The sequence below is a fragment of the Molossus molossus genome, unplaced genomic scaffold (assembly GCF_014108415.1).
Source record: "Molossus molossus isolate mMolMol1 unplaced genomic scaffold, mMolMol1.p scaffold_m16_p_1, whole genome shotgun sequence".
NCBI classification, from domain to species: Eukaryota; Metazoa; Chordata; class Mammalia; order Chiroptera; family Molossidae; genus Molossus; species Molossus molossus.
Genome location: NW_023425344.1, coordinates 180,696,443 through 180,722,601, shown reverse-complemented (window position 1 = coordinate 180,722,601; position 26,159 = coordinate 180,696,443). Strand labels below are relative to the sequence as shown.

General features: G+C 39.8%; 1 protein-coding gene across 13 annotated transcripts in view; it reads right to left on the bottom strand.

Annotated features, from left to right (window-relative positions):
- Positions 1 to 26,159, bottom strand: part of MGA (MAX dimerization protein MGA) — a 147,794-nt gene that overhangs the window by 67,282 nt on the left and 54,353 nt on the right. For all 13 annotated transcript variants that reach the window (XM_036244982.1, XM_036245017.1, XM_036245055.1 and 10 more), the window contains exons 2-5: positions 23,520 to 24,644; positions 2,568 to 3,513; positions 1,018 to 1,096; positions 803 to 898 (exon numbers count right to left, since the gene is read on the bottom strand). In XM_036244982.1, the coding sequence (XP_036100875.1) occupies positions 803 to 898; positions 1,018 to 1,096; positions 2,568 to 3,513; positions 23,520 to 24,577 (2,179 nt within the window). In that variant the 5' untranslated portion in view covers positions 24,578 to 24,644. The remainder of the gene's footprint in view (positions 1 to 802; positions 899 to 1,017; positions 1,097 to 2,567; positions 3,514 to 23,519; positions 24,645 to 26,159) is intronic.

The following is a 26,159-nucleotide window of genomic DNA, read 5'->3' as shown; positions in this document are numbered from 1 at the left end:
TCGGTTGCAGTTTGTCCCCGGCTCTGGTCGGTCGTGCGGGTGGCAGCCACTCGATGTGTTCCTTTCACGTCGATGTTTCTCTCTCTCTCTCTGTTCCTCTCTCTCCCTCCCACTCTATCTGAACAAAAAAATGGGAAAATGTCCTCGGGTGAGGATTTAAAATAAATAAATAAATAAATATATAAATAAATAAAAAAATAAATAAAAAATGGATTAAGCAACATAATCAAGGCCAAAGTAATTTATTACAACAAAACAGAAATGATAATGAAAAATTTAAATTAAGTCCCAAGCAATACAAAAAATGTTTACTGCCACAAAATAAGAGAGGAAACTGTTCTTCTACTTACATACCTAAATATATTAATAAGTATATAAGAATAAGTAGGACCCTCCCAGCCAAAAAAGTCACAGAAACAAAAGCAACCAAAATTTAAAAGATGAGAAATAGGGAGGAAAATACTGTGTTTTAAGAAAAGAGAAAACACCACTCTTATCATGATACATTTTTTAATGCATAAGATATGTTTCACAAAGATAAGACAACATTAGAATAGGGTTTCTCTTAGGGTAAAAAGGACCTAGAAATGCTTTTAAGCTAAGGGGGAGGGAGAAAAGAGAAAAATGCAAGCTGAGAGAGGCACTGAAAAGAAATAAAATCAAGGATGAGGGGGAAAAAGGTAAAACAGAAAAGGGAGGAAGGAGAAACAGAAAGGGAATAAGAGGGGAAACAGAGCAGAAGGAAAGGAGAAAGAGAACAAAATTTTAAACTAACTTGTATATTTATTTTAGAGAATATTACCTTCTTGAAGACCAGGATGTATCACTTGCTTGTGCCGCAAGGCCTTCAAATCTTCTATCAATTCCTTTTCCAACTGGGAAATTCTTGCTCTGCAACCTATTCAAAAAATAATGATGAAGTAAACTAGTATGTACTACAGAAAAATTAACATTGCATCTTTCACTTCTAGAGCCAAACCCCAAATATAGTTCTCTTTTTATATCGTTATATAGTACCTGGGTCATTTGTGGTTGATGCCTGATGACTAGAGGGTTCTTCTGTTGTCCCATCAACTGCATGAATGTCTAGAGCTTCCTATATTTAAAACAAAAATGTAGCTCATATCACTTCTAAAAGTTTAAAAGTAAATCAGAAGCATTTTTTTCTTTTTGATACTTCTTGATATTTTCTAAATGTTCTATATTAACATCATTTTAATAATCAGAAGGAAAAAAGAAAGCTAAATATCTGAATATGTTCCTCTAACTGATCTGAAACTGTATTTATACCAACTTGCATAAAGATTTTTCAAAGCCGATATAGCCTTTCTTTTTTTTTTTTTGTTCAGGTAGAGTGGGAGGGAGAGAGAGGAATAGAGAGAGAGAGAGAAACATCGATGTAAAAGGGACACATCGAGTGGTTGCCACCCACATGACCAACCAGGACCGGGGACAAACTGCAACCGAGGTACATGCCCTTAGCGGGAACAGAACCCGGGTCTCTCTGGACCACAGGCCAACACTCTAACCGCTGAGCCAAACTAGCCAGGGCGATATAGCCTTTCTTTACATAGCCCTGGCCAATTTTGCTCAGGGGTTAGTTAAGAGCATCGGCCCATGAGTCTCGGGTTCGATTCCTGATCAGAAATCTAAAGAAAAAATAATCTAGTGAAAATGTGGTAATATAATAAACAAAGAAACTATCAATGTGTAAGAAAGCATAATGTGCCTGGCCGACGTGGCTTAGTGGATTGATTGTCATCCCATGGACTGAGAGGTCCCAGTAGATTCCCAGTCAGGATATATGCCCGGGTTGCGGACTCAATCCCCACTAGGGGGCGTGCAGGAGGCAGCCAATCAATGTTTCTCTCTCACATAGATGTTTCTCTCTCCCTCCCTTCCTCTCTAAAAAAAAAATCAGTAAAAACATATTAAAAAAATAAAGATAAAAATTTTTTTTAAAAATCAGGCCCTGGCTAGTTTGGCTCAGCAGTTAGAGCACTGACCCGCAGACTGATGAGTCACAGGTTGATTACGGTCAAGGGTACATACCTTGGTTGCAGTTCATCCCTGGCCCTGGTCGGGGTCATGGGGGAGTCGATGTGTACCTCTCACATTGATGTTTCTCCCTGCCCCCAACTCTATCTGAACAAAGATGGAAATATGTCTTTGTGTGAGGATTAAAATAAGGAAATCAGGGGATGGGGTGTTCCAGAAGTTAGTAAACTTTTTATGTACTTATTATGCCTTTTTAAAGTCCACAATAATGAAAATTCCAGCAAGATCTGAAGGTCTTAAAAACTCCAGCTACACTGCGCAAGTCATGAATTGATTATCAAAGTAGATATCAAAGTAGACATAGACTGATATCAAAGTAGACATAAACTGTTAAGTTCATTCAAACAAAATATCTTAAGTGATACCTATTAACTAAACTCAACATTGTGGAGACACTCAGCTCCCCACGCACACACCTTCACATAATGGATGCAGTCACAAAAACTAAACTATAAATTGGTTTCAATAATTATTTGGCCTTAGAAAGAATGCTGAAATAACAATCTTACCTTCGATTCAAAGGAAACAAAAAGAACACCATCCACATCTTCCAGATCAGGCTTCACATCTGGAAAGGTACTCCCAGGACCCATAGGAATGCACTTCGTAGAAGTTAAAGATTTTCCTGTGTTTTTAGGTGGTCGCCCTGCCTTAGAGAGTTTCAATTTCCGTGGCCTTCCTCTTTTTCCACTGACACTTGGAGGGGCACTCTGATTAGTATTCATGGTCTTGGAAGCTGCTGAAATCTTAAGCATAGTTGTTTTCTTTCTGCCCAAGTCCTCTTTTCCTAAAAATGAGTCCCCAGCTGAACTCTTTAAACTGTCAAATATTCTTTCCGTAGTTATGCTGTCAGAAATATCAGGATATTTCCATTGAGGATCCTTAAGTGAAGGATATTTTTGTACCACTCTGAGATCTGGTGAACATTTTCTAAGACCATACTCTGATTCCTTGCCTAAACAGAAGCCAGTCTCATTGGAATTTTCAATGTACGTAGGCAAATAGTCTAATTCTGTCAACCCAGATTTATCCTTCCGAGATGTGGAAAGCATGTTATCAGGGAGCTCAGAAATCTTCACTGTGCTTTTGGTGACAGCACAGGGCTCCAGATAGACTACTGGCATCTTTCCAGCATCTAATTTGAACATTTTAGCTTTCGCAACACCTGATGGGCTATTTGGTAGCCATTTAGAAGACGGATGGTCAGCTTCTAAGTTATCAACTTTATTGTGCCTCTTTAGCTGTTTCTCTAGTATAGGATCATCATCACTGTTTGAGTATACATCTGTTTCCTCATCCGTCTCCTCCTGTTTCACAGTGACCCCTTCTGGAAATTCACCAAGTTCATAGTCATAATCGTCTAGAGGCTCCTCTTTAATGACAACATTAAAGTTTCCATTCGGGTCTACTGGTGATGCTACATGGGAATCGTCTTCAAAACTGTTGGCAACATGTCTGGAGAGACAAAGAAGGGAGGGTTAAAAAGGACAGACATTTCCATAAATACAACTCAGAAGAGGAAAAAATAGTTTCTGGAAACCAAGTTAACACATCAGATTTCATGAGCAACCAGTTGGGGTCACGTGGGTGGCAGCCAGTCGATGTGTCTCTCACATCAATGTTTCTCTCTCTCTTCCTCCCTCAACTCCCTCCTGCTCTATCTGAAGATAAATGCAAAAAAAGTGTCCTCAGTGAGGATAAAAAATTTTTAAAAAAGACATGAAAGTCAACTAGCACTGAACCAAAATCAAACTCGAGAAATCTATCATGATTAACAATTGCCAATAAAAGCAAACAAATGTCAACTACAATTAAGAATTGCAATAAACATCAGGAAAGGCCTTTTCAAACTGCCTGCTTGATTTTTCCTCTTTTTAAATTAGGACAAGATTCATATAACATAAAACAAAACACTTTCACCATTTAAAAGTGTACATTACAGCCCGGCCAGTGTGGCTCAGTGGTCGAGCATCGACCCAGGCACCAGGAGGTCGTCGGTTTGATTCCCAAGCAGGGACATGCCCAAGCTGTGGGCCAGACCCCCAGTGGGGGGCATGCACAAGGCAGTCAATCTATGTTTTCTCTCATTGATGTTTCTTTCTCTCTCTCCCTTCCTCTCTCTCTAAAATCAATAAAAAAATTTTTTTAAATGTATATTACAGTTTATTATGTTCACAATGTTGTTGCCAGGTGATTTTTCAACTTTAAAATTGAAAAACTCACTTTTAGTATGAAAAATCAAATATTAGTTCTTCCAAAATGAAAAGGTAGAGTAGTTGAAGGCAAGTACAATATGACCCAGGTAGATTCAGTGTTTATAATTCTTCAAAACACACAATCATTCTTTTTAGTTTTCCTCTCCTCCCAATTAACCATTAAAACATATAAACTGTACCAATGTATCTTAAGAATGTTAGAACTATTCACTAACCCAATTAAAGTCACTGTCTTTGTAAAACTTTCATTTATCTCAAATATGCACAAGCAATCATTACATCACTGTAGTTACTTGTTCCTTATACAACTTACTTAAGATCTTGACCTTACTTGAAAATACTTCAATGGAGGACTTTTACTTTCAGTTGAAATGTTGAAGATCACAAAGATTATCAGTTCTGCCATAACAATGAGAAAACACTAGATAAATTAAGAACCCAATTTTTCTTTAAAGCCTTTGAACAACTCTGGACACAAATAAGTCTAAATGAACTATATTCCAGAGAGGAACCATCCTTCTCTATGTGACAAATTGCTACATTACTTGAAGCACAAGTGAAAAGAGAAAAAAACAGCTATAAGCAAAGATCTTTGGCCCTGGCCGGTTTGGCTCAGCGGTTAGAGTGTCCGCCTGCGGTCCGGAGAGACCTGGGTTCGGTTCCCGCTAAGGGCATGTACCTCGGTTGCAGTTTGTCCCCGGCCCTGGTTGGTCGTGCGGGTGGCAACCACTCGATGTGTCCCTTTCACATCGATGTTTCCCTCTCTCTCTGTTCCTCTCTCTCCCTCCCACTCTGTCTGTACAAAAAACGGAAAAATGTCCTTGGATGAGGATTAAAAAAAAAAAAAAAAAAAAGATCTTTGCTGGGACAGAGAGAAACCAGGCAAACTTTTAATGCCTGAGTATGAGCAGACTAGAATCTGGAGGACCCCAAACAGAAAACTAATCCTCACTTCTACCTATTATCCTCCAGGAGACTTCTGAAAAATAATCAGGAGTGATACAGCAAGGTTGGCCTGAAAACAGAGAATGTGTAGTCTCCCAGCACTTAGATCCTAAATCCAATCCCACCTTTTACATCTCAAATGTGAGGTGAGCTAAAATTTACTAAAGTAAATCACCTAAACTGAAAAATAGAGGGGAAAAAAAGAAAGTGTGTCAGAGACCTGTGGTACAACAAATGATCTAACATAATAGTAACTACACTTTGAAAAAGGCAGGAGAAAGGAGGAACACTTAAAAAGAAAATGAATTAAAATATTCCAAAAGTGAAAGTCATTAACCCACAGATTCAAGTAGTTTAGCAAACACCAGGAAGAACAAATACTAAGAAAGTCATACCTAGGCTTACTAAAGGTCAGGATGTCGAAAATTAAAGACCAAGAGAAAAACCTTATAAGCAGTAGAGGAATAAAAGATACATTACACTGGAGGAATAACAATGAGAACCACAGACTGACTACTCATTGGAAATAATGAAGCCAGAAGACAACAGAATGACACCCATCATAAAGTATGGAAAGAGTCAACTTAATGTTTAGATCTAGCAAAAGAAGCCTTTAAAACTGAAGACATTTTCAGACAACTGAGAGAACTAAGCCTGTACAAGAAATACTATCTCCTAGGATCAGAAACAAGACAAAGATGTCAGTCAGCTCTTAGCACTTCTACTCAATTGTACAAGAGGTTCTAAAAAGGCGATCAGACAAGAAAAATAAATAAAAGATCTCAAGGTTGAAAAGGAAGAAGTAAAATTCTCCATTCAAGATCATGTGACCTTGTATATAGAAAATTCTTTAAAATCCACTAAAAAACTATTGGTATAAATGAGTTTAGCAAAATTGCAGAATCAAAGATCAATACACACACACAAAAATGTATTTCAATATACTAGAAATGTCAAAATAGCATCAACAAGAATACAATACTCAGGAATAAACTGAACCAAGAAGTGTAAGACTTGTACACAAAACAACTACAAGACATTGTTAAAAGATATTAAAGATGACTTTAAAAAAAGACAAATATCGCCCTGGCCAGTTTGGCTCAGCAGTTAGAGCGTCGGCCTGCGGTCCAGAGAGACCCGGGTTCGGTTCCCGCTAAGGGCACGTACTTCGGTTGCAGTTTGTCCCCGGCCCTGGTTGGTCGTGCGGGTGGCAGCCGCTCGATGTGTCCCTTCACGTCGATGTTTCTCTCTCTCTCTCTCCCTCCCACTCTATATGTACAAAAAATGGAAAAATATCCTCGGGTGAGGATAAAAAAAAAAAAAAAAGACAAATATCGTCCTGGCTGGTTTGGCTCAGCAGTTTGAGCATCGGCCTGCGGTCCAGAGAGACCCGGGTTCAGTTCTCGCTAAGGGCACATACCTCGGTTGCAGTTTGTCCCCAGCCCTGGCTGGCAACCACTCAATGTGTCCCTTTCATGTCGATGTTTCTTTTTCTCTCCCTCTCCCCCTTCCAGTCTATCTGAACAAAAAAATGGAAAATGTCCTCCAGTGAGGATTAAAAAAAAAAAAGACAAATATCCAATGTTTACATACTAGAAGCCTTAATATTGGTAAAACAGCAATACTCCCTGAAAGTAATCTACAGATTCAACATGATCTCTGTCAAAACCCACCTGGGATTTTTGTGAAAAATGACCAATTGATCCCACAATTAATATAGAAATGCAAAGACCCCAAAAGCGCCCACCCTCCAAAATCTTGAGAAATAAAAAGTGCTCTGAGGACTCATACTTCTCAATTTCAAAACTTACTACTACACAAAGCTACAGTAATCAAAACAGTGTTATATTGGCATAAGGCTAAACATACCGATCAACTGAACAGAATTAAGAGTCTAGTAATAAACGCACACATTTATATCAATTGATTTTCCATTGCCAAGAGTATCAAGACAATTCAGTGGGGTTAAGAATGGGCTTATTACCACCAAAAACTCTTTCTACACAAAAAACTGTACACAAATGTTCACGGCAACATTATCCATAATAGCCAAAAGTAGAAACAACTTTAATGTCTATCAAATGATGAATGGATAAATAAAATGTATTATCCACACAACAGAATATTGTTCAGCAATAAAAGGAATGAGATACGTTACAACATGGATGAACCTTAAAAACACTATGCTAAGTGTGCCTGGCCAGTGTGGCTCAGTGGATTGAGCATCGCCCTATGGCCCACTTCGATTCCCAGCCAGGGCACATGCCCAGGTTGCAGGCTCGATCCCGTTTCTCTCACACATAGATTTTTCTATCTTTCTATCCCTTCCTCTCTAAAATAAATTCTATTAAAAATGTGTATATAAAAAAATAAAACATTATGCTGAGTAAAAGAAACCAAGCAAAAAACCACACACAATTCCATTTATACAAAATGTACAGAATAGGCAAATCTACAGAAATAAGAGATTGGTGGCAGCGAATGGCTGAGGTGGGATTGAGGGGTGACTGAGAAAAATGGAGAGTGACTAGAAGAGAACACAGGGTTTTCTTTTGGGGGTGGGGGGTAATGGAAATGTCCTAAAAAGGACTCTGTTCATAGCTGTACAATTCTGTAAATATACCAAAAACCACTGAAATATACACTTTAAAGGATGAATTTTATGGCAGTGAATTACATCTCAATTTTATAAAAGGTAAAAAAAATACTAAAGAAAGTTTTTCAGACTGATAGGAAATGAACCAATATCCAGGAACAAATTAAAAGACCCAGGAAAAAAGAAATACATGAGTAAATATAAAGACTGTTTTTCTTATACTTCTTTAAGTGACTACTGACTGTTGAAGACAAAATAATGTTTTGAAAGTTTACAACATATATATACGGACATGAACTATGAGGACATTAGCTGTTAATGAACTGTTATAATATTAATTCTACTTGAGAAATTTAAGGAAGCATATGATAATCTCTATAACTACTGCTACAGACTGAATTGTGTCCCTCCCAAATTCATACATTGAAGCCCTATCCATCAATGATGTGACTATACATAAAGACAGGATTTTGATAAGATAATTAAGGTTAAATGAAGTCAAAAAGTTAGGGAAATCTTTCCTCCTATATGTGGTAGCTGTCTGCAAGTCAGGATCAGAGCTCTCAACAGAAAATCCTGCCAAAACCATTATCTTGGACTTTCTAGCCTCCAGAACTGTGAGGAAATAAAATTATCATTGTTTAAGCCACTTAGTCTATAGGATCCTGTAACATCAACCTAAGCAGACTAATACTATAACCACAAAAGAAAAAGGAAAAAAAAAAAAATACAGAGGAATAGCTAAAAAGCCACTAAGCAATGAAAATATAATTTAAAAAACTAAATCCAAATGAAAACAGAGAGGGGTAATCAAAGAACAGATGAGAGAAACACAAAACATCAAGATAAAATGCTTTAAAATCCAGTCATATAAGTAATAACAAATGAACAAAACAGTACAATTAAAAGTCGAGAGATTTGAACAGTGGACACAAAAAAAAAGTCCTAACTGTAAGGTATTTAAAAGAAACACAATTAGTCCTGGCCGGTGGTTAAAGCGCCCGCTCATGGACAAAAGAGTTGCGGGTTAGATTCCAGTCAAGGGCACATACCTGGTTGCAGTTCAATACCCAGCCCTGGTTGGGGTTGTGCGGGAGGCAACCAATTAATATGTCTCTCTCACACTGATGCCTTCCCACCCCACCCCACTCTATCTGAAGATAAATAGAAAAAAAGTATCCTCGGGTGAGGATTTAAAAAGAAAAAGAAAAAAAAATTTAATTCTAGTACAGAGAGATTTAAAGTAAAAGGAAGAAAAAAGATAAAATCATGCAAAGAGAAAAATCGGAAGAAAGTTAATGTGGCTCAAAAATATCAGACAAAGTAGACTTTAAAACAAGAGTTCCATTAGAGATAAAGAAAGGCATTCTAAAAGATTTATGGTCTCATTACATCAAGAAGAAATAACAATCCTAAACATGTGTCCCTCATCTATAGCTTCAAAATCCTTGAAGCAGCCCTGGCCAGTTTTGCTCAGCAGTTAGAGCATCGGTCCTCAAACTATAGGTCTCTGGTTCAATTCCAATCACCGCAGCAGTTGGGGTCAGTTGCATCTCACTCACATCAATGTTTCTCTCCTTCTCCCTCCCTCCCTTCCTTCCACTCTCTCTCAAAAAAGCAATGGAGCCCTAGCCAGTTTGGCTCAGCGGTTAGAGCGTCCGCCTGCGGTCCAGAGAGACCCGGGTTTGGTTCCCACTAAGGGCATGTACCTCGGTTGCAGTTTGTCCCCGGCCCTGGTTGGTCGTGCGGGTGGCAGCCACTCGATATGTCCCTTTCACATCAATGTTTCCTCTCTCTCTCTCTTCCTCTCTCTCCCTCCCACTCTGTCTGTACAAAAAATGGAAAAATGTCCTCGAATGAGGATAAAAAAAAAAAGCAATGGAAAAAATATCCTCAGGTAAGGATTAATCAAAAAAACAATAAAAAAAATACTCGAGGCAAAAATTTACAATACTAAAAAGAAAAACAGACAGATCCGCATCTATAGTGGGAGATTTTAACACACCTTTCTCAGTATCTGTTAGGACATACAGACAAAAAAATTATCAGTAAGGAGATAAAAAAAACTGAACAATACTACCAATCAAACTTACCTGTAAGACTTTATAGAACACTAAACACTATACTCAACAACTTACATATATCATTTTCAAGTGTATAGGAAGAATTCATCAAAGCAGATCATATGAAATATCAAAGGTTTTAAGTCACATGTTCTTTTACAACAATAGAATCAAACTACAAATCAATAACAAATATCAACACATTAACATTTATAGAATGCACCTAAACCAATGCTCTGAGAGAAAATTTATAGCTTTAAATAAAAGATCTAAAATCAATAACTTAGGGGTTGATACATTTTTTTTGTGAAGAGCTAGATAGTAAAAACATTATACTTTGAGAACCATTCAGTCTCTATTGCAACTAATCAACTCAGTCACTGTAGCATAAAAAAAAAAGACAAGTGAGCACTGTTGTGTTCCAACAAATGAACACTGAAATTTGAATTTTATATAATTTTTACACATGACAAAATATTATTATTCTTTTGTTTTTCCCAACTATTTAAAAAATAAAACTTTTTTTTTTTTTTTTAATCCTCACCCGAGGACATTTTTCCATTTTTTCTTCAGGTAGAGTAGGAGAGAGGGAGAGAGAGAACGAGTGAGAGAGAGCGAGAGCGAGAGAGAGAGAGAGAGAGAGAGACAGAGAGAGAAACATCGAGGTGAAAGGGATACATAGAGTGGCTGCCACCCACACAACCAACCAGGGCCGGGGACAAACTGCAACCAAGGTACGTGCCCTTAGCAGGAATGGAACCCAGGTCTCTCTGGATCACAGGCCGACGCTCTAACCGCTGAACCAAACCGGCCAGGGCAAAAAAATATAAAACCATTCTTAAGGGTAGGAATGGGGTGGAAAAAGGAGTCAATGGAGGGGGAAAAAGGGAACATCTGTAATACTTTCAACAATAAAAATAAATGTAAATAAAAAAATAAAAAAAAGTCCTAGCCGGTTTTGCTCAGTGGTTAGAGCGTCGGCCTGCAGTCCAGAGACCAGGGTTCAGTTCCCGCTAAGGGCACGTACCTCGGTTGCAGTTTGTCCCTGGCCCTGGTGGGTCGTGCGGGGAGACAGCCACTCGATGTGTCCCTTTCACGTCGAAGTTTCTCTCTCTCTCTCTCTCCTCCTCTCTCTCCCTCCTACTTACTCTATCTGAACAAAAAATGGAAAAATGTACTCAGGTGAGGATTAAAAAAAAAAAAACAAGAATCAAATAAAGTGGCCTGTTCCCTCAGTTGGAAAAAAATTCTTAGTGTGCAGGCCATACAAAAATAAACACCAGGATAGTTACTGTCAACAGGTCTTAGTCTGCTAACCCGATCTAAAATAGGCAAATTAAACCAAAAGCAAATAGAAAAAATATACAGATGGGGGGAGGGGGTCAATGAAATGGAAAACAAAATAGAAACTGATTTTGTGATTTGAAACCTGTCAATAAAGAAACTCCATGGGCTCTGGCCGGTTTGGCTCAACGGTTAGAGCGTCGGCCTGCAATCCAGAGAGACCCGGGTTCGGTTCCCGCTGAGGGCACGTACCTCGGTTGCAGTCTGTCCCCGGCCCTGACTGGGTTGTGCGGGTGGCAGCCATTCGATGTGTCCCTTTCGCATTAATGTTTCTCTCTCTCTCTTTCTCCCACTCTATCTGAACAGAAAATGGAAAAATGTCCTCGGGTGAGGATTAAAAAAAAAAAGAAGAAACTCCATGGTTTCCCTGAAGTCTATCAAACACATAATGAAAAATACCAACCTTGTGCAAACTCAGAAAATACATTAGAAACACTTTACAACTTGTTTTATAAAGAAAGCATAACTTTGAAACCAATGTATCAGAAATATAATCGCCAACAAATATTCATAAATTTAAGTGCAAAATCCTCAATAAAATATTATTAGCAAATTGAATCTGGCTATTAAAAAGAAGGTTATCATGACCAGGTTGCACTTATCTCAGGAATGCAAGGCTGGTATAGCATTTCTAGCCCTCACCGCTGCACCCCCCACCCCAAAATCAATGTAACCATATTAAAAAAATAAAGGAAGTAAAATATATGACACCTCAATGTATAGGAAAACCATTTGATAAAATACAACACTCAGGAAATAAGGTCGAGAAGGAAAGTTTCTCAATGTGTGATACAAGGAATTACAAAAAAACCTATATATCCTGCCCTGGCCAGTTTGGCTCAGCGGTTGGAGCGTCGGCCTGCGGTACAGAGAGACCCGGGTTCAGTTCCTGCTAAGGGCACGTACCTCGGTTGCAGATTGTCCCCGGCCCTGGTTGGTCGTCCGGGTGGCAGCCACTCGATGTGTCCCTTCACATCAATGTTTCTCTCTCTCTCTTCCTCTCTCTCCCTCCCACTCTATCTGAACCAAAAATGGAAAAATGTCCTCGGGTGAGGATTAAAAAAAAAAAAAAAACACCTATATATCCAACATTAAAATATTGATTTTCTATAAAGATCAAGAGACATAAATGACCACTCTCAAAATTTAGTTTTAACTTATTACTCGAAGTCCAACCAGTGCAATAAAACAAGAGAAAGAATAGGCGTACAGATGGGAAAAATCAATTGTGTTTCTATACACTATCAGAAATTGGAGGCTTACACTACCAGATTCCAAGATTTATACCTACTGTCTTCAACACCATATGATATTGGCAAAGAATACACAAATGGAAAAAAATTTAATCCAAAAAATAAATCCACCCATATACAGTGTCACCGGATTTTCCAAGGCACCAGGACGTTTTAATGGAGAAAGTAAATGATGCTAGAGCACGTAGGTATCCGCATGGAAAAAATGAGAGCCTTCACCTCCTCCCCTCAAACCATACACAAAAACTAAGCCAAGATGGATTACAGGCTTAATTGTGAAAGCTAAAATAACTTCCCCTTCCAAAAACCTCATTTAATTTGTGCAAACAGCTATTTCGTTATCTGTTTTTTAAAATAGCTTTATAGTATAAGTTACACGACATAAAACCACCCATTTTAACTCAATGATTTTTAATAAACTTATGGTTTTATAATCATCATGATCCAGTTTTCCTTTCTCTGTTTTAAAAGGTTAAAAGCAAAACAAGCCATTTCTTTTCCCTTTCCCTGTTATCTCAGGTTTGTTATTGTTGTTTTTAAGATAGAAGGAAAGGGAGGGAGGGAGAGAGAGAAGCATCCATGTGAAAGAGACACATCAATTGGCTGCCTCCTGCAGGACACCAACTGGGGCTGGGGATAGAACCTGCAACCCAGGTAAGTGCCCTTGACCTGGAATCAAACCCGAGACTCTTTGGTTTTCAGGCCTCCGCTCTAATTGCTGAGCCAAACGAGCCAGCACTGTTATCTCAGTTTCTATGTGTACTCATACATAAATGAGTACTCATACTCATACTTGATGCCATTCTACATCAAGTAATTTAGAATTCACACTTAATGATATTTCTTATTATCTTCACCTTTCAATACATTAACTTCCAAAATGTAAGGGAAAACCTGTATCTTCTTTTCACTTAAGCACACAATCTAAATTTTGTTTGCAGTAACTGAGAACCTCATGAAGCTAGATCTTGGCTGCTACTGTAATAACTGCTTTCACATCTTCCTGAGGAATTAAACTGGCTAAGTTAGAAACATTCTCAGAAAGGATCTCTCTATCTTCCAATAAAAACTTTATGCATAATGCATGAAATTCTGTCTTGGCAGGAGGATTTTGCAAACAACCCTAAAGTTTCATACTTCTAAGAAGTCTAAGCAAATAAACTAGATGAAAGAGATTGTCTAAGAAAGAATATGGGCAAAACCAACGATTAGTACGTATCAATTAATTTAAAGCAAAAAAACTGCTTTTTTGTTGGCTGTATGTAATCAATGCAACAAATAAATATGAAACATACTGAACACTCTAACACACAAAAGCTGAGAGGTGCTATGGATAAACTTCAGTCAATATTTACAGCCGGCCCTCTGTATCTGAGGGTTCTGCATCCAAGAATTCAACTAACCACCAATGGAAAATATTTGGGGGAAAAAGTTATACAGTTGTTGCTAATGTGTACTATACAGTTTAAGCCTACTGATGATGTGTCTGTACTAAACATGCACAGATTTTTTTCTTGTGATTCCCTAAACAATACAGCATATAACTACTTATATAGCATTTACATTATATTAGGTACTAAAAGTAATCTCTAGCCCAGCTGGTGTGGCTCAGTGGACTGAGCGTTGTCCCATGGACTCAGAGGTCCTGGTTCGATTCCCAGTCAGGGCACATGCCCAGGTGTCAGGTTCGATTCTCAGTATGGGGCGCCCAGGAGGCAGCCATTGGATGTTTCTCTCTCTCATCAATGTTTCTCTTTTTCTCTCTCCCTTCCTGTATCTCTAAAATATCAATAAAAAGCCCTGGACTGTTTTGCTCAGTGGTTAGTGCATCAGCTCGCAGACCAGAATCGTGGGTTTGATTCTGGTCAAGGGCATGCCGTAGCTCGGTTGCAATTTGGTACCTGGCCCTGGTTGGGTTTGTACGGGAGGCAGTCACATCAATGTTTCTTTCTCTCTTTCTCCCTAACCCCCACCTGAAGATAGATGGAAAAATATCCTCGGGTGAGAATTTAAAAGAAAAAAAAATCGCCCTGGCCAGTTTGGCTCAGCGGTTAGAGCGTCGGCCTGCGGTCCACAGAGACCCGGGTTCGGTTCCCGCTAAGGGCATGTACCTCGGTTGCAGTTTGTCCCCGGCCCTGGTTGGTTCGGCGGGTGGCAGCCACTCGATGTGTCCCTTTCACATCAATGTTTCTCTCTCTCTCCCTCCCACTTTATCTGAATAAAAAATGGAAAAATGTCCTCGGGTAAGGATAAACAAAAAAAAAAAAATCAATAAAAAAAAAAGTAGTGCCCTGGTCGGTTTGGCTCAGTGGTAGAGCGTCAGCCTGTGGTCCAGAGAGAGCCGGGTTCGGTTCCCACTAAGGGCATGTACCTCGGTTGTAGTTTGTCCCCGGCTCTGGTTGGGTTGTGTGAGTGGCAACCACTCAATGTGTCCCTTTCACGTGGATGTTTCTCTCTTTCTGTCCCTCCCCACTCTATCTGAACAAAAATGGAAAAATGTCCTTGAGGATAAGAAAAAAAAAAAAGTAGTCTGGCCGGGGTGACTCAGTTGTTGAGAGTTGACCCATGCACCAAGAGGTCGCCGTTCCATTCTCGGTCAGGATACATGCCTTAGTTGTGGCCCTGATCCCCAGTGGGAGGCATGCAGGAGGCAGCCAAATCAATGTTCTCTCTCATTGATATTTCTCTGTATCCCTCTCACTTCCTCTCTCTCTAAAATCAATTAAAAAAATAAAATAAAAGTTTTTTTAAAAAAAGGAAAGAAAAGTAATCTCTAGAGGTGATTTAAAGTATATAGGAGCCCAGAAATCAACTCATGCCTTTATGGTCAATTAACATTTAACAAAGGAAACAAGAGCATGCAATAAAGTAAAGACAGTCTTTCAATAAATGGTGTTGGAAAAATTGTATCTGTGTATGCAAGAAAATAAAACTATACCACCAACTTACACCATGCACAAGAATAAATTCAAAATAGATAAAAAATTTAAATGTAATTTGTGAAACCCTAAAAATCCTAGAAGAAAATATAATAAAATCTCAGACATCTCTCATAGTAATATTTTTGCCAATATACCTCCTAGGGCAAGGGAACAAAGGAAAAAAAATAAAGAAATGGGACTACATCAAACTAAAAAGCTTCTGCATGGCAAAAGAAACCATCAACAGAATGAAAATGGAACCCAGTGTATGGGAGAGCATATTTGCCAATGATACATCTGATTGAGTTAAGTTCTGAAATATACAAAGAACTTACACCTTCAATACCAGAAAGACAAACAATACAATTTTTAAAAGGGCAAAGGGGAATAGACACCAATAGACATATGAAAAAATGCTCAACACTACTAATCATCAGAGAAATGCAAATTAAAACCACAATGGAAGATCACCTCACACCTGCCAGAATGGCTACCATCAATAAATCCAGAGCAAGTGCTGGCAAGGATGTTGAGAAAATGGAACCCTAGCGCACTGTTGGTGGAAATGCAGACTAGTACAGTCATTGTGGAAAACATCATGGAGTTTTCTCAAAAAATTAAAAATGGATCTGAGTTTTAACCCAGTAATCCCACTACTAGGAATATACTCTAGTTATCACAAAACATCCACCAGAAAGAATATGTGCACCCCCATGTTAACAGCTTCATTATTTACCATAGCCAAGATCTGGAAACAGCCAAAGTGCCCATCAGTAGATAAATGGATAAAAAGGCTGTGATACATTTACACAATGGAATACTACGCAGTTGTGAAAAAGAAGGAACTCTTCCCTTTTGCAACAGCATGGGTGAACCTGGAGATTATTATGCTAAGTGAAATGAGACAGTCAGAGAAAGAGAAATACCATATAATCTTACAAAATAAACAAAAGAACAAAATAGAACTGGAGGCATGAATACACTGAACACTGATAGATGTCAGAGGTGAAGGGGGTGGGAAGGACTGGATGAAAAAAAGTGAAGTGATTAGCCAGAGATCATATGTGCATAGCCCATGGACACAGACAACAATGTGGTGGCAGCCAGAGGGAGGAGGCCTGGGGGCTGGGAGGAGGTGGACAAGGGAGAGGAAATGGAGGACATCTGTAATAGTGTCATCAATAAATAAGAGTACAAAAGAAAAAAAAGTATACAAAAGAATTTGCATAGGTTATGTGCAAATATTTTGCCATTTTATATAAGGGACTTGAGCATCTGCCTATTTTTGTCCTGTGGGGTAGTTCTTGGAGCCAATTCCCCTCAGACACTGAGGGATAACTATACTGAGTGTCTAAAATGTTCCAGACAGCCCTGGCTAGTTTGGCTCTGCGGCTGAGCGTCGGCCTGCGGACAAGAGAGTCCCGGGTTCGGTTCCCGCTAGGGGCACGTACCACAAAAAAAATTTTTTTTTTTTTTTGATATTTTGTTCAGATAGAGTGGGAGGGAGAGAGAGAGAGAGAAACATCGACGTGAAAGGGACACATCGAGTGGCTGCCACCCACACAACCCAACCAGGGCCGGGGACAAACTGCAACCGAGGTACGTGCCCTTAGCGGGAACTGAACCCGGGTCTCTCGGGACCGCAGGCTGATGCTCTAACCGCTGAGCCAAACCGGCCAGGGCAAAAAAATTTTTTTTAATAAATAAATAAATAAAATGTACCAGACAAATTTTGTTGGGTCCAAGGATTACTAAAAAAAAGAAAAACACAAACACACACACAGTCCCTATGCTCAAGGAATTTACAGACCAGTGCAGGAAACAAACAAGTAGACAATAAAATGTTATTTAATAGATACTACTATAAAGATATGCACAAGTACTAAGGGTATACATTAAAAGAACCTATAACATAATACCTTAATGAAACTGGGGTATATTAAATTAACAGAAAAAAGAAATCCACTGGGAAAAGGGAATGTAAAATATAAAAGAAAATAGAAGAGCTCTTGGGAATTGAAATATGATAGCTGCAATAAAAATTTCTATAAGTTAGGGGGGGCTTCCGGTCAAGATGGCGGCGTAGGTAAACACGGTATCGCATCCTCCCACAACCACATCAAAGTTACAACTAAACTACAGAACAACCATCATTCAAAACAGCCTGAAATCGAGCTGAATGGAAATCCTACAACTACGGAATTAAAGCAGCAGCCACATCCAGACTGGTAGGAGGGGCGGAGGAGGCGTGGGGGGGGGGGCGGCGGGCGGGCTGATCCCACCCCCAAGTGTGGCGGATAAAAATCAGGAGGATACCTCGGGTGGGAAGGTCCTTCCTGAGGACTGAGGGGTCCCCATCCCACACCAGGTGCCCCGCTCAGGGTTCCAGTGCCAGGAAGAGAGTCCCCATAACTTCTGGCTGGAAAAACCAGCGGGAGCTGAGGCTCAGGGAAGCTGACGCGGCTGGAGCCCTATGCAGCTCCTTAAAGGGCTCGCGTGCGAACTTATGGGACTCTCTCCCTCTAAGCTTGGAGGGGAGGCAGCTCCAGGGGCACCAGAGACATACAGGGAAGAACTGAGCTGTTTGGCACTGGAGCGAGGGCTGGAGAGGGGGCTTTCTCAGGCACAAACGTGCTGTCAGAGGCCTTTGTTCCTTTGGTGAGCCCTTCCCTGGGGCGGCAGACAGAACCCATATCTGGGGCTCCAGCAATCTGGTTCACACTGGTAGCCCCGCCCTGCTGACTCCCTGACTCCCTGCCCCGCCCCACCCAACTTTCTGGCCCACCAAAGCTGTTGCCAGTTGCTTAACAATAGGATTGGCCTGTCTTGGATCCTGCTTCAGGTTTTTCCTAAATTTTTTCAAACAAGCAGCATCTGGTCTCAGCTAGCCCCATACCTCTCGTTAAGTAATACACTGAAACAAACACAGGGAGGCAGCCAAAATGAGGAGACAAAGAAACAGGTCCCAAATGAAAGAACAGAACAAAACCCCAAAACAGAACTAAGTGAAATGGAGATAAGCAACCTAACAGATGCTGAGTTCAAAATACTGCTTATAAGGATGCTCAATGAACTTAGTGAGAACCTCAGTGAACTTAGTGAAGGCCTCAAGAGCATAAAAAAGGACAAGACAGAAATCATAGATGCACAGTTAGAATTGAAGGAGGCATTAACTGAAATAAAGAATAATTTACACAGCTTCAATAATAGAGTACATAAATCCAAGGAGCAAACCATCGATTTGGAAGCAAAAAATGCCCAATCAGAACAGCAAAAAGAAAAAAGAATCCAAAAAAATGAGGATAGTGTAAGGAGCCTCTGGGACAACTTCAAGCGTGCCAACATTCGCATCTTGGGGGTGCCAGAAGGAGAAGAGCGAGAACAAGAAATCGAAAACCTGTTTGAAACAATAATGGCAGAAAACTTTCCTAACTTGGTGAAGGAAACAGACGTACAAGTCCAGGAAGCACAGAGAATCCCAAACAAGATGAACCCCAAGAGGCCCACACCAAGACACATCATCATCAAAATGCAAAAGGTTCAAGACAGAGAGAATCTTAAAATCAGTAAGAGAAAGGCAGCTAGTTACCTACAAGGGAGTTCCCATAAGGCTGTCAGCTGATTTCTCAAAAGAAACTTTGCAGGCCAGAAGGGAGTGGCAAGAAATATTCACAGTGATGAAAACCAAGAACCTACAACCAAGATTACTCTATCCTGCAAAGCTGTCATTTAGAATTGATGGCCATATAAAGACTTTCCCAGACAAGAAACAGTTAAAGGAGTTCATCACCACGAAACCATTATTATATTAAATGATGAAGGGTCTTTTTGAAGAAAAAGATAAAATATATGAACAAACAAAATGGCAATGAATACATATCGACAATGGAATCTACAAACAAAATGAACACGCAGGACAGAAACACTCTCATAGATACAAAGAACATTTTGTTGGTTGCCAGATGGGAGGGAGGCTGGGGGAATGGGTGAAAAAGGTGAAGGGATTAAGAAGTACAAATTCATTGCTAGACTGACGAACCACAAAGGGAAAGGGGTTGCGGGGGTGGGAAGAAATAAACCAAAGAACTTATATGCATAACCAATGGACACAGACGATAGTGTGGGAAAAGATGGGAGGGGGGTGGGAGTGGGGAGGAGGGAGTCAATGGGGGAAAAATGTGGAATATCTGTAATACATTTTACATTCAACAATAAAGATTTAAAAAAAAATTTCTGTAAGTTAGAAGATAAATCAATGAAATGTCAACATAAAGTAGAACAAAAATACAACAGAAAATAAAAGATTGATTTATAAGATAAATCAATCCAGGAGATGGAATATCCAACTTAAGGAGTTTCTAAAAAAGAACAAAAAGAAAAAAATTAAAGTGAAAAACTTAGACTAAAAACGTTTCTAGAATCAAAGAACATAAATTACTTGATTGCGAAAATACAGTACAATGACAAGAACCACAATGATAGGCCTGTCACAGTAAATTTTTATAATATGAGGGATGAACAAAAGATCTTAAGAGCCTTCAAATGACCAGGAATCAAAATGGTATCAAATTCTCTACAGGAAACTGAACCCACAACACATCTGCAGCACAGAACTAAACAAATAATGTATAAAGTATGAGGATATAATAAAGCTATTTTCACCATGTAAGAAAATTAGGAGTTGAGAACAGAGAAGCAAGGGACTGTTACTTTCATCAAAAGCTATTTTTTTAAACATGCTAAAATTCTAGGTCCCATATATTCTTTCTGTCAAAATTACTAAAAGATGTAGCTGATCAAATGGAGACAAATAGACAAAAATACAAAGACAGACAACTTAAGATACAGGAAATAAGGAGGGCGTACATAAGAGAAAGGTAAATGCAGAGTTAGGATGAAAGGTCCATTTTATACATTGAGCAATATGCAATATAAAACAGTAATTCCCTTTTCAAAGAGGCTATTAAGAAAACCATTCAACTTACAATAGCATCAAAAAAAAATAAAATACAGCCTTGGTCAGTTTGGCTCAGAGGGTAGGGCATCAGCCGGCGGACTGGAGAGACCCAGGTTCAGTTCCCACTAATGGCACATACCTCGGTTGCAGTTTGTCCCTGGCCCCAGTTGGGGTTGTGTGGGTAGCAACCAGTCAATGTGTCTCTCTCTCATCGAAGTTTCTCTCTCTCTCTCTTCTTCTCTCCCTCCCACTCTATCTGAAGATAAATGCAAAAATGTCCTTGGGTGAGGATTAAAAAGAAAAAAGGACTAAAATATAGCCCTGGCCAGTTTGGCTCTGGCTCAGCAGGTAGAGCGTTGGCATGCAGGCCAGTACCTGGGTTACAGGTTTGATTCCCGGCCCTGGTTGGGGCAAGTGCAGGAAGCAACCAACTGATGTCTCTCTCTCTCACATCAATGGTTCTCTCTCTCCCCCTCCCGCCCCACCTTTCCACCCCCATCATCCCTTCCACTCTCTCTAAAAATCAATGGGAAAAGTATCCTCATTTGAGGATTAACAAATAAATAATTTATACTTCATCAAAATTAAAAACTTGTTTTCATGCAACAAAGGACACTATCATCACAGTTACCTCATAGAATGGGAGAAAATATTTCAAATCATTTACTTAATAATGGATTAATATCCAGAATATATGAAGAACTCCCATAACTCAGCAACAACAAAAAATGTTTAATGGACAAAGGAATTGAGTAGACATTTTTCCAAAGAAAATATACAAATGACCAAAACACACATGAAAAGATGGCTCAACATCACTAATTATTAGGGAAACACAAATCAGCAACACTGGTATCACTTCATACATATTAGATGGCTATTATAAACCCAAGTGAACTGAAAACTTGGACAAAAAAGTATACAAAAACTTCATTCATATTTGTCAAAATCTAGAAGCAACTAAAATGTCCTCCAATAGGTGACTAAACAAGCTCATCCATCTAGACAATGGAATATTACTAGCACTAAAACGAAATGTGCTATCAAGCCATGAAAAGACATGACAGAACCTTAAATATGTATTACCAAGTGAAAGAAGCCAAGCTGAAAATCTCCATATACTGTATGATTCCAAGTGTATGACATTCTGGACAAGACAAAACTATGGAGACAATAAAAAGAGCAGAGGTTGGCCCTGGCCAGGATGTGTGGCTCAGCTGGTTACAGCATCATCCCAAGCACCAAAGGGTCATGTGTTTGATTCCCATACCTAGGTTGTGGATTCGATCCCTGGTTGGGGTGTTTACAGAAGGCAACAGATCAATATTTCTCTCTCACATCAATGTTTCCCTCTCTCTCTCCTACCTTCCTCTCTGAAATCAATAAAAACATACCCTTGAGTGAGGATTAAAGAAGATCAGAGGTTGCCAGAGATTAGGGGAAAAGAGGAGAATTAATAGGCAGAGCACAAAGAATTTTTAGGGCAATGAAAATACTCTGCATGGTATGTACGTACAGTGGCTATATGTCATTATACATTTGTCCAAATCCATAGAATGTACAATACAAAGAGTAAACCCTAATGTAATCTATGGGCTTTGGGTAATTATGATGTATAAATGTAGGTTCATCAATTGTAATAAATGTACCACTCTGATGGGGATCTGAATAATAAAGGAGACTATGCACGTGTTGGCGTAGAAGGACGATGGAAAAACTCTAACACCTTCCTCTCAATTTTGCAAATTTTGTTTTGAACCTAAAAGTGTTATAAAAAAAACAGTCCTTGCCCTGGCCAGTTTGGCTCAGCGGTTAGAGCGTCGGCCTGCAGTCCAGAGAGACCCGGGTTCGGTTCCCGCTAAGGGCATGTACCTCGGTTGCAGTTTGTCCCCGGCCCTGGTTGGTCGTGCGGGTGGCAGCCACTCGATGTGTCCCTTTCACATCGATGTTTCTCTCTCTCTCTCTCTCTCTCTCTCTCACTATCACTCTATCTGAACAAAAAAATGAAAAAATGTCCTCGAGTGAGGATTAAAAAAAAAAAACACACACACAAAAAAAACAGTCCTTGCCCGGCCAGTGTGGCTCAGTGGTTGAGTGTCGACCCATGCACCAAGAGGTCACTGGTTCGATTCCTGATCAGGGCACATGCCCAGGTTGTGGGCCAAATCCCTAGTGGGACGCATGCAGGAGGCGGCCAATCGATGTTCTCTCTTATCAATGTCTCTCTCTCTCCCATTCTTCTCTCTCTAAAATCAATAAAGAAAAAAATTTAAAACAAAAAACAGCCCTGGCCAGTTTGGCTCAGTGGTTGGAGCATCAGCCTGCGGACCAGAGACTCCCGGGTTCGGTTCCCACTAGGGGCACATACCAAAAAAAACAAAAACAAACAAAAAAAAAAGTTCTTGATTTAAAAAGTAATGAAGAGCCCAGCAGGTGTGGCTCATTAGATTGAGTGTCATCCCACGGACTGACAGGTCCTAGTTCGATTCCCGGTCAGGGCACATGCCCAAGTTGCAGGCTCAATCCCCAGTGAGGGCATGCAGGAGGCTGCCCATCGATGTTTCTATCTCTCACTTCCTTTCTCTCTTAAAAAAAAATCTTACAGCTTTTCATTTAAAAAATAAAGTAATAAAATAATGCAAATTCAAATAAAAAGACAACAGTATATCATGTTATTTTAACATGTAATGATAACCTTCAGTTTGCTTTTTAGTCAGGTAATTTGTAGATTAGGATGTCCATAAGGCAATAAATTCTTAAGTATTACATATAAGTAAGTGTACTTTGAATCCCTTCTGTGCTTCATCTGGATAAGTTTTATGTCAGTTATGACATTTCTTGGGGGCCATTTCTTTTCCCTTCCTCAATTAATAGTGTCTATATATAACCAAGGAACAGTCCTATGCATGATTAACAAAATTCTAAATCTAAATGAATGAAAGATCCCCACTCCCATAAATCATTTAATTTGCCTACAATTCTGAATCCTGAACACAACTGATATTCAATTCATATGAGTATGAACTTCACTTCACAGAATGTAAAAGCAGTTGTGGTGTCTTTTTTAGTAGCTTACATTAATGTCTAAAAAAAAACCAGCAGTCCACACAAACAATATGTTAAATTCAAAATCTTTTCTCTCTAAAAACAGAAAACTGTTACTTACCTTTCAGAAACTTCTTGCTTAAACTGAGTAACTTCTAGTGATGAATCAATATCCATGAAACCAAGAAAGTCTTGATTTATATTAAGAAAAGGCTTCTCCAAACCCTTGCCTGTTTCATGACCCCTAGATGAAGGATCTGAATCAGTTAGCTGTATCTCTGACCCTTCACCTTCTGTGAGACGAGCCCGTTGACCAGGAGAACTGGGAACACTATTCCCTTCCTGGTCAGAGCTGTTCTTTTGCTTTCCATCTCTCTGGGGCTTACTATTCAGTCCATCATCTCGGAAGCCTTTAGCAAATGGATTGTAATCTATTTTCAGCTGGGTAATTTGTATGTTCTGATAAGCTGTTACTGCAAAGAATTCAGTCTGTGGGAAGGTAAACGTGCGGACACCAGGGCCATTTAATTGTATCACTTCAGTAGCCTTTTCTGCAGGTACCAAATGAAGCCTTGGCAGGTAACGATGCATAGAGTGCAAGATGATATGCCCTTCTTGGTCCAGTGTATTGTTGGTAAGTTTGAGTTTATAGAAAGATACTGGTTGATGCATCCAATAATGCCCTGTGGAAGGAGATTCTGGATGAATAAAAACCCTCCCCAAAACATGGGGCTCTGCCTTCCCACTGGGTTCCCACCAGCGACCATTCCACTTATAACGATGGTTATCCACAGGAGATATATCCATTACAAGTATATACTTCTTATTTGAATCTAAACCTGTTATCCAGTAACGACAATAAGGAAACATGCGTCTTCCCTGCTTGGTCAGAATCATCTCTGTGCTTCGATGATAGAACTCATTCCACATACTATTGTTATCCAAGGTGACAGTGATTCCTCCCACAGTACAATCAGCTGGAAGGCAAATCTTCCCTTTAGATATTCCTGGTGATGACACACTGGTAGCCAAAGCACAGGCATCCCGATTAGTAACCAAAATTCCTTGATCTGTTTTGCCATTTCCTGCCTGTTTTAGGATGACAAAGAAGGTAGGTGCTGCTCCTGCCACTGTCCCAACATCTTGATTAGCCAATATAATCTGCTGTTTCTCCTCCATGATTCCAGTGGGAAACTCAGTAGTAAGATAACTGTAGTCACCACATAGTCACAGTAGCCTTCCCAGCCTAAAAAAATAAGCAGAAAAACAAAAACCCTTTAATTAAGTGACCATTTTGTTAACTAAAATACTAGAACGGTTATGTTATTCCTAAAAGATATTCCCAAATTCTACTAAGATGTTGCTTCTACTTTCAGTCACTGCAAGGATTTTGTTGTTGTTAATCCTCACCTGAGGATATTTTTCCATTGATTTTTTTAGAGAGAGTAGAAGGGAAGGAGGGAAAGGGAGGGAAGGAGGGAGAGAGGGAGAAATGGGGGGAAGGGAGAGGGAGGGGGAGAGGGGAGAGAGAGAGAGAGAGAGAGAGAGAGAGAGAGATATGTAAGAGAGACACATCAATTGGTTGCCTCCTGCAGAACCCTGACCAGGGCTGGTGATCAAACCTGCAACCTGGGTATGTGTGCATGACTGGAATCGAACCCATAACCCTTTGGTCCACAGGTCAATGCTCTAACCGAACTGGCCAGGGCAATCACTGTAAGGATATTCATTCTGAAATATTTAATCATTTTTTAAAGTTCCTTTTTTAATTTTTTTTTTCTTTATTGATATTAGAGAGAAGAAAGAGGAAGGGAGGAGAGAGATAGAAACATCAATGAGAGAGAAGATCAACTGGCTGTCTCCTGCATGCCCCACTGGGGAATCACACCCACAACCTGGGGATGTGCCCTGACCGGGAATCAAACTGGCAACCTCTTGGTACATGGGTTGATGCTCAACCACTAGCAACATCAGCCGGGCTTAAAGTTCATTTTAATCTAATTAAATTATTATGTCCCAGCCCTCCAATAACTCACTATAGATGCTTTCACATAAATTATAGATTATAAATAATCTCACATAAAAATCAATAAAAGCTCAGCCAGTATGATTCAGTGGATTGAGCATAGCCCCACAAACTGAGAGGTCCCGCTTTGATTCCTGGTCAGAGACATGCCCAGGTTGTGAGCTTGATCCCCATTAGGGGGCGTGCAGGAGGCAACCGATTGATGTATCTCTCACATTAATGTTTCTCTCTCCCTTCTTCTCTCTAAAAAAAAAAAAAAATCAATGAAAACATTTAAAAACATATATATATATATATATGGTTTCGCTCAGCGGTTAGAACATCAGCCCGCTGTCGAACCAATGAGTCGCAGGTTCGATTTCAGTCAAGAGGACCTACCTCAATTGCAGTTCGTCCCCGGACCTGGTCAGGTCGTGTGACACGAAGGCAACCAGTCGATGTGGCTCTCACATCAATGTTCCTCTCTGTGTCTCTCTCTCTCTCCTTCCCTCCCTCTCTATCTGATAATAAATAGATAAATATCGCCCTGGCCATTTTTGCTCAGTGGTTAGAGCGTCGACCTGCAATACAGAGAGACCCAGGTTTGGTTCCCACTAAGGGCACGTACCTCGGTTGCAGTTTGTCCCCAGCCCTGGTTGGGTTGTGTAGGTGGCAGCCACTAGATGTATCCCTTTCACATCGATGTTTCTCTCTCTCTCTCTCTCTCTCTTCCTCTCTCCCCCTCCCACTCTATCT